This window comes from Thamnophis elegans, chromosome 1, assembly GCF_009769535.1.
Source record: "Thamnophis elegans isolate rThaEle1 chromosome 1, rThaEle1.pri, whole genome shotgun sequence".
NCBI classification, from domain to species: domain Eukaryota; kingdom Metazoa; phylum Chordata; class Lepidosauria; order Squamata; family Colubridae; genus Thamnophis; species Thamnophis elegans.
The window spans coordinates 50,906,363-50,915,662 of NC_045541.1; the positions used below are offsets into that span (position 1 = coordinate 50,906,363).

The 9,300-nt window shown below is 38.9% G+C and overlaps 1 protein-coding gene across 1 annotated transcript; it reads left to right on the forward strand.

Annotated features, from left to right (window-relative positions):
* The first annotated feature begins 218 nt into the window (after positions 1 to 218).
* On the forward strand, positions 219 to 7,682 carry DBI (diazepam binding inhibitor, acyl-CoA binding protein). Its single transcript, XM_032231416.1, has 4 exons — positions 219 to 363; positions 1,369 to 1,486; positions 6,101 to 6,163; positions 7,430 to 7,682. The coding sequence occupies exons 1-4, from the start codon at positions 355 to 357 to the stop codon at positions 7,504 to 7,506; spliced, it is 267 nt and encodes an 88-aa protein (XP_032087307.1). The 5' UTR covers positions 219 to 354; the 3' UTR covers positions 7,507 to 7,682.
* The last annotated feature ends 1,618 nt before the right edge of the window (positions 7,683 to 9,300 follow it).

The following is a 9,300-nucleotide window of genomic DNA, read 5'->3' on the forward strand; positions in this document are numbered from 1 at the left end:
AATGCAATGTGATCCTCTACTTTTTAGCCTGGGACTTGACCGGTCCACATTTCCAAGCCCCCCTCAGGAACCGGACGTGAGGATCCCTCGTCCCTCTTCAGTGAGCGAGAACTCTTGTCTCGCATTGAGTCAAACGCCGTCCATCAGCTCCTTTGGGGAGACGCGATTGAAGGAAGGCGCGGAATTCTCCGCCCTCCTCCCCCTGTGATTGGTCGGCATCCACTGGGCTGATGAGTGAAATAGTGGCGCTGGCAAAGCAAAGGAGCTGCAAAGGGGAAGCGCGTTCTCAGTAGTTTAGGCGGTGTTCGGTCTTTCTCTCGTACCTGTCGAGGATCTCTGACTACCTTTACCATTATGACGCAGGTGAGTTCTAACACCGTCCGGGGACGAATAGCCAAAAGCTTTTAGTCTTCTTCTTTCTCTCTTTTGAATTACTCTTTTGTCTTGCATGGAGGGAAAAGGGGGGGGGGGAATACGGACGTGCGTGCCATGCCTTCTAACGCTCCCCCCACCCCCGCGCCCATTTTCTTCCTTCTCTTTTATTTCGTCGCTAAAAGAAACCTTGCTAAATTAAATCCGCATGGGCTCCATCCCTCGTAATTCTTCGGTTTCCTATCGCTGGCGACCTGCCCTAGCAAAGCTGTGGGGGGGGGGGGGTCGTCCCTGCAGGTTTGTCGGAAGTGATTTTTCCATGTGCAACTGAATGCAGGAAGAAGAATTGTTTGAAATTTGTTCGGTGTTTTAGAAGGAAAAAAAAACTATTCAGGGGAAAATAAACTACCTGAAGTTTTTGCCGGCAGCTGAAGTGCTTCCAAAACGCATGCAAGAAAGCAGCTTCTGATCCTTGCCGGGCGGGGGGGGGGGGGGGGAGCCAAATAAGTACTTTGTTTCCAGTGCATCGGTGAAACAAATGGCAATTGTGGCTACAGTGAGTGGTGTGGTGAGTGGTGTTTGCTAGTGTAACTTTTTTTGATACTGTCCTTAACAATGTTCAGGGGAAGGGAGGTCTAGGAACTAATCGAAATTGTAGGGGAAGTGGGGAGGAGACCCAGTTACAATTCTGGAGCCTCAGCTGCCTAGTGTTGGGACCTTATTTCACAACATTTCACAACCCATATCACACTTTTGATCTCTGTAGACTTTGTTCAAGCAAGCACTGTGTAGGTTGAAAATAGAACCTTCTGTAATAGGCATCCCTCAATTCAAGTTGAAATTGGTGACAGGTGCACTGTGTTTAATGTGCTGTAGTTAGGTTAAAACTGAAGGACATTTTAGAAATGACAATCTTTGTGTGGAATACAATTAAGAATGGCCAACTTCCAGCCATGGGACCACTAAACCTTTTTCTTACTGCACCTCCTGAAATAGGCAGAGTTTGATAAAGCAGCTGAAGAAGTTAAGAACCTGAAGACACAACCATCAGATCAAGAATTGCTGGATCTCTACGCCCACTTTAAGCAAGTTACAGTTGGAGATGTAAATACAGGTAAGAACTACTGGTAGTAACTCTATGGGCACACGGTTGCAGCATCTCAAATGAATAAAACCACTTTGATCAAAAACTTTTCAGAAATGATCTGAACAGAACTATTTCCACAAAGCCTGTGTGATAAAATATACAAATAGCTATTGGGCTGAAATCAAGATCTGGCTCATTTTTAGCCACACACTCTTAACCCGTTCTACTTTCACTTTTATATGTATGTTCATGACAGACTTGCTAATAGACTTCAGCTTGACTCCTGATTGAAAATTCTGTATTTGGTCAGAAATGAGCTACAGGCAGAGATGTGCACCACTTTAGTATGCCTAAAAGATCATTATTACAGACTATTAAAAGCATAACTGTTAATACATTGTCCTCAATGACTCCTGATTCCCTGTAAATTTATATTATGTGTGTGTGTGTGTGTGTGTATGTATTGTGTCACAACCCCTGGTATGCCCAAATATGGGAGGGAGCATACTGCTTCCCTTTTCTGTCTATAGGTTCACTCTGGGAGCCATCCAGGCAGAAAGCCATTTTTTATGTTGCCTTGTTTGTGTTGCAATTGTGCTGCCTTTATTTATTTATCAGCACAATTGCAACACACACACATATATGAAATTAACACACACACACATGCAAACATTATTTCTATCTTGTGTCTAAGACCTTGAGGAATCTTTGATTAAGCAGAGATTTGAACCTGCTCCCTAATCCAACAGGCCAGCCACTGCATAAGGAATGGCATAGTTGCAGCTATAACATACCTATCACAATATGTTCACTATTATAGATTTATATTGTGCCTTTATTTTGTGCAACTCAAGGTAAGAACGTAATTTTCCAGGATCTAACTTTCCACACAGCAGGTCTGCTAAGGTGATTGGATTAAAAGAGAGAGGGAGACGCCTAATGTTATCCAGCCAGCTTTCATGCCAATGGGGAACTAGAACTTTCTTGGTTTCTAGTCCAGAACCTTAATCATGACACCAAAGTGTTTCTATAACATTACTGGTCACAATGATTGCAGTGGTTCTATGACATAGTGCTTGAAAGTGTTCAAGGTAGCCATCTCTCCCAGCCATCCTGGGACAACATCTAGAATTTCCTAGCCAATATAGTTTCTGTGTTCTGAGAATCTGCATGAGATTGCAAACAATGTGATACTACAGTTTATTTTAGGTTTCTTGATCTATTCCTTTTAGCTATTCTTCATAAAGCAATAGAGACCAAGTATGGTGGAACTTGTGGTTAATGCCTTAAGCAATATTCTGTGAGCAGGGTTGGCATATTCTGATGCTTAGGAAGAAACCATGTTCCAAGCAAGGTAGACAATCAGAGATAAAGCATTGCATAACTAATTAAGAAATCTGCCTTATTGGCAAAAGTTTATAGCCAATATGCTGTTTAAGCAACTTGTGTAAGGACCAGCACACTTTAGGCTTCTACTGCTTTATGGGGATTAATTAAAATGACTAGACCAAGCATCTTGGCACATATCATGGAACTGTTCCAAAATAGGAGTTGTGGGAATTGCAGTTTCAACTTCTAAAATCATGTTGGTTATTCAGCCTTTTCCACTTGGCTTTTGTTTATAGAGCAGGTAGTTAAAACTAAAAATTGTAACCTGGTTTTCTTAACTAATTTTGCATGGATTGGGGTATAAGAAATCATTATAGAAGCCATGCCATGTTAGTGCATGAAGTGTTTGATTCTGCAAATTCTAGGAAACTGAAACCAAAATACCAGACACTTGATTTTGGTTGTAACAGAACATGATGTTATAACAGACAAGTGGTGGAAAATATAAGCCTTGTTTTGCATGATTGTGCCTAGTTGTATCTGTTAGGAAGGGTACAATATGGTGCCCTGATAGAAGATAGGAAAACATTTACTTGTAATACCATTTAATTAACACCTTACAATTAACTAAGGTTTCTACTAGAGACCTGCATGTTTATGTTACAAGAAGGCTATCTAAAAAAACAACTCAAGTTAGGTAAAATGAGCCATAAGCATCATAAACCTTTAAAAAGGGATAAGCAGCCAAGAGAACTCCATATATCTTGGCCTTCGTAAGCCATCTTCCTTGTTCAGCATAGCCAATATTTTGCTTACCCATAAAAAAGGAAGTCTAAGGTCAGCCTGGAGATCAAAAAAATGAGACATAGAAGCCTCTTCCCTAATACAGTTGCAACTATACTGATACTGTTGGACATTTGAGGGAGAGAGAAAGTTCCCAGCTGAGCATTGCTGGCATCTCTGCTGGGGAAGCAAGGGACAGTAGCTCATTTTTTTCTCTGGGTTAGTGCTGCCAACTTGAGCTCAAGGTCATCCATTCCGCCTGGTGAGCAGTGGATTTTTTTTTTCCAAACAGTCTCATTGCCAACTTTGAGAATTAAAGTGGCAGATTTGTTAAATGACACGTTCGAGGCTTAGGCCAAAAGTTTAGGCATAGAACAGATCTCCAAAATACATTTCACATGAGACAAGTACACAACCCTGATTCTTTTGTTCTGGTGACCTGTCAGAAGAAGAATTGCCCAAAATGGATAGATTGTCAAGGAAAGGGAGACTACTCTGCTCAGATAACAATCTCACTAGGCAGAAGCACACATCATTTACTGAGAAACAAACAGAGTGCATATTCACAGAACAACATGTAAAAAGGAAAAGTCAGGAATATTCACAGGAATATTTTCATCCACATGCTTTGTTTTTACAAAGGTTTCAGATGCAGGATATCATTCAGGGTGGGTGTGATATTACATCCCTTTCACTTGGATATTATATATAGTTGTATCAATTAATACCTGGTTGGAATTAACCAGGAATCTAAAAGACTATTCATGTTGAGTTCACACAATACACCGAGTCTTGGGTAAAGCAGGCACAGCAAAGGGTTAAAAATGGCAATCTTCTATAAAACTGCTTAGGTTTTTCTGGTCAGCATAAATATGCAAACATGGCCAGAAAGTTCCATGGAAGTTTTCTAGAACATGTGTGCTCTAAGGATCGAAGGACACAATGTCAAAGTAATCTGAATTCTTGAAATACAATTGCAAATGCAATTAAATGTATAGCAATGTTAAGTAATATATAATAGAAAGTGCACTATCTTCATCTAAAAGAAAATGGAGTTTTAATGTGAATAGTTTCAGAACACAATCTTTTTTCTACCTTTAATAGAACTACTACTAGCTAGAACCAAATACCCTTCAAAATTGCGGATGTATGTTTTTCATTTCTTTGTTTTACATCTTGCTGTTCCATTTGGATGATAAGGAAGACAAGCAGATATAAAATAAAGCAAATTATTTTTAAAATTTTCCAAAGTGAGTCTGGAAAGTTCAGGAATAAATTAGTGCAGTACTTGATTATGAAAGGCAGGTGGTTTCATGTGGAGGTAAAAGTTTGTTTTTAATGGTGGATGTGTACTCTACCATTTCACACAACGTGTACCCTTTAATGCAATATGCAAGTAGTTGACTTTCAACTGCTTGGAGTTATAATGGACCCCTAAAAGCTACTTGCAACCCAATTTCAAAGTTCCAATGTTGTGTGCACACACAATGTTGTGTGACTGTATTTCAGGCACTGGGCAACTGCCCCACATTTGCAGCCATGTGCAGTGCTCCATGGTTTGCATGATTTACAGTGTTTTACCATAAAAAGGGTTTACTTTCTGTTTCCAGCAAAAAGTACTTCATAGCAAACAATAGGTTCTCTTAATGACTGCTGCAAAGAAGGTTGTAAAATTGGGTCCAGTCACATGGTGAATGCTTTACAACTGCCATGACTTACAAAGCAAAATTGCCAGGCTCAAACACGGTCATAAGTCAAGAACTACCTGTAGAGCCTGTTTTCAAATCTTTGTGACCTAATCTGCAGCAGAAGAATCTGACTTCTGCATGAGCGTACATGTCGATAGGCACGTCAAACAGAATGATGTAAGCCGAGCTTCTCCATGTATGTCAAGTTCTCCATTGCAGTAGAAGCCATGCTCCGCTTTACATAACAATTCATGGTAGCTTGTTTTCCAACTGTATAGGAAACCTCTTTGACATAAGTACTGTTAGCACTAATTAGCAGACCCCTGTAGTGTACTCTGACCTAGCAACAGCTACACTATATTGATTGAGTAGAAAAATATTACAATTATCAGCACCATTCCTTCTTTGGTTTTCTAATAAATGTCATGGATCAATAAATAGTGATAGTCCCACACTGACAGGATGTTTTAGTTTAAGTTAGAACAGCTACAATCTTTTTTTTAGCAGATCACAAGAATTTGTCCACTCTGCTGCAACGAAGCATTTTTAATGGTGTGGACGGTTTTTTTTTTTAATGTGCTTTCAGTCTTCTAGTAAGCAAGATTTAAAATACATAAACTCTTAGTTTAGCATATAAAATAGAACCAGGAGAGCCTTACATTTTTTAATATCAAAACTGCCTGATTCCATATAATTTTTTAAAAATCACTTGTTTTGGTAACACCACTTGTGTAGCCTGTAAAGTTAAACGCACATTATTTTTGCTTCTGTGAAGTCTTCTCAAAGCTGTGATTTGTACTATAAGCACATCTAAGAGCCATGTGAAAATGTTTTCTTTCAGAACGCCCTGGAATGTTTGATTTAAAAGGCAAAGCAAAGTGGGACGCCTGGAATAAATTAAAAGGTAGGCCTTGACAAAGAGAAATGAAATGACAAATGACTTAAAAGCACCGATTCTAACCAAACCTTCAGCCTGCAAATAGAACATCATTTCTATGATCTTAACAGATTATTTGTTGGTGGCATAAACAATTAATTTTTGCACATGCTTCTTTTGCAAAAGAGGGTCATTGAAATTCAGTGCCAATCTAAAATTACTGAAAAAATAGGCAAAGGTTCCCCTCGCACATATGTGCCAGTTGTTCCCAACTCTAGGGGGTGGTGCTCATCTCCATTTCAAAGCCGAAGAGCCAGCACTGTCCAAAGATGTCTCTGTGGTCATGTGGCCGGCATGACTAACTGACGAAGGTGCACGGAACACTGTTACCTTCCCACCAAAGATGGTTCCTATTTTTCTACTTGCATTTTTATGTGCTTTTGAACTGCTAGTTTGGCAGAAGGTGGGACAAGTAACGGAAGCTCACTTTGTCATGTGGCACTAGGGATTCGAACTGTCGAATTGCCGAACTCTCTGATCGACAAGTTCAGCATCTTAGCCACTGAGCCACCACATCCCTTATTGAAAAAAATAAGAGGATAGAAATCTCTTACATTGCTCAATATTGTTCTCTAGGCAAATTCTTACCTGAATATTGATGGTTTTATATAAGAAAGTTTCTATAATAGAACTTGGCAATGGTAAGAATCTGAAAGTTCAATCAATTGGTCAGGATTCCTAGGTAAATTGAACTGATGAAATGCATTGCTTGTTCTTACCAAAAGTTATGGCTTAAATCAAATCTCAACCTCATTAACCACAAGACTATAAAAGCTAGGAGTGCTGTTAAATGCATAAGTTAACATTAATATATTTACTATTTTAATTGTTATTGAACTTTTTCCCCCCAAGAAGTTTACAGGGGAGGAAAATGAGATTTTTCAGGGAGCTTTTAATTGAAACAGTTCTGGAGCCATCAAACAATCTGTTGATCTAATGATTTTTCATGAAGGAAACTTGCATGCATTGACAAGTTTTTTGTCAATCTTTTCTATAATTTCATTTTGCAGAAGGAATGGCCATCACTGTTTCTTCAAAGGCATAAAGAATAAAGTCACTTATTTTTATGCCACAAATTGGCACACTCGAACCATTACTTACACAAGAACTTCCCAATTAGGTTGTCTCAAGCTAGTTGCAAAAGGGAGAAATTGGGGTAGTAAATAAATGGGAATTGCAAAAGTTTTCATACTATATTTCTGCTCACTTACAAAAAACTTTTTTCCCCTTCAGGTATGTCCAAAGAAGATGCCATCAAAATATATATAGCCAAAGTTAATGAGCTGAAGGAGAAATATGGAATGCAATGATCTCCTGCCTGAATGGAAATATGCTTTACTAACAATATGGATACTTAAATTGTATAGCACACAGTACTGCCAACAGTGCCAAATATTTGCCACTTCTGAATAGCAGTGTAAAATTTTCTTCTAATGGTTTATAAAATAAAAATACCCAGTCAGTGTTCAACTGATTGGTAACAACAGCTCCTTCTACTTGTTATTCATTAAAGTGCTATAGTAATTCATTTTCCCTGGTGGGTTGACATCATATGCTTATTCACAATAAATAAACCACATTTAGTTTTGTGTATTACATGTGACAGCCCTTGATTTGCCTGTTTCCTCCTATGGGTCCTGGTATGTAGGCTGTTCCAGCAACTTGGCAACAATTGAAACATAGACAGATGGCTGTTCAGGTATACACACTGCTTGCCTAGGATCTGGGGAAGGCAGATAAATTCATCCCTCCAATTAAGATGCTCTTCTAGATCTAAGACTATCCTATACCAATTACCATGTTAGCATGTAATCCTAAGCCATTTTACAAATGAACAAGCAAATATGTATCTGCTGGTTTTTTTGCAAAGAGGATGATTTAACTGGATTTTTTAAAATGTGTGGTTTGATTAGGATGACCAGGTCAAAGCCAGGCACATCCTTGGGTTGTGCAACATACTACGCAGGTTTGTTAGTAGTGTCTGTTAATGTGCACAGTCAATGTTAAAAGGAGTGACCATATACTTTAATCCTACAAACTGGGTCTCTTGTGCTGAAACATGGAGAATTAGCAGAAATCTATGGCTCAGGAATTCAAGGTGAGCAAGTTAGCTGCAGGAGGAAGAAGGCAAAGATCTCAAAAGAGGTAGAGAAGGAAAAGGTTGCTCAGGCCTCATCTTGCCCATATATACAGTGGTTAAAAAGAAGAAGAAATGAGAACTTGTACCAATAGATTTTCTCCACTAGTAAAAAAAATAATTCTATTCCATTCTGTCTGAATCTTTGAGACTGCCTGAACAAGTGCCTACAATTTTTTTAGCAAGGTTTTTCAGAAGTTGTTTGCCATTGCCTCCTTCTTAGGGCAGAGAGAAAGTGACTGGCCCAAAGACACCTGGCTTGCTTTATGCCTAAGAGTTAGAATTCAGTCTCTAGCCTGGTGCAGTGATCGCTACACCAAACTGGCTGTCCAAACTGCTATTAATTATACTTAATTTTAAAAAATGAATCCAGAACTAACACTAAACGGGGGCATAACACCAGCACAATTGGGAGTAAACCAGGACTTTCCTGGGGAAACAACATCATATTGCTTAACAAGATCCACAAGTCTAGCACTGTTAATTTCAGATTAATTTTATTCCTTAGCAATGGTACATCTAAGGGGCATGGCAATTACCACTTAATTGCAAGTGGTATTTTGTTGAAATCTTATGCTGATGTCAGGCTTGAGTAATAGAAAAGTAAAGTAGTAACCTTAACATGTATCGGATTAAATCCTTTACTGATTGTCTTTTCACAAGCAATCCTCATATTTAATTGCTACAGGTTTGCTGACTGCAGAGGCAGCTGAAATTATCTGCTGCCTTTGCACTAAATGTCAAAGCTGCAAGCTGACACTGGCTGTGTTATTCTATATAGTAATTGCAAAAAAGCTCACCCAAAAGGCTACAGAAATAATCTATTTTGCAATATTGAGTTGGAGATAGTCCAACATGTGCATTATTAGTCTTAATAAGTCTTCAGTTCTATTCATGCACTGTGTAGTTTACTTATTGAATGAAGCAGAATTGACAGGAGTTTTTTCACATACTGTTCCTGAACAGA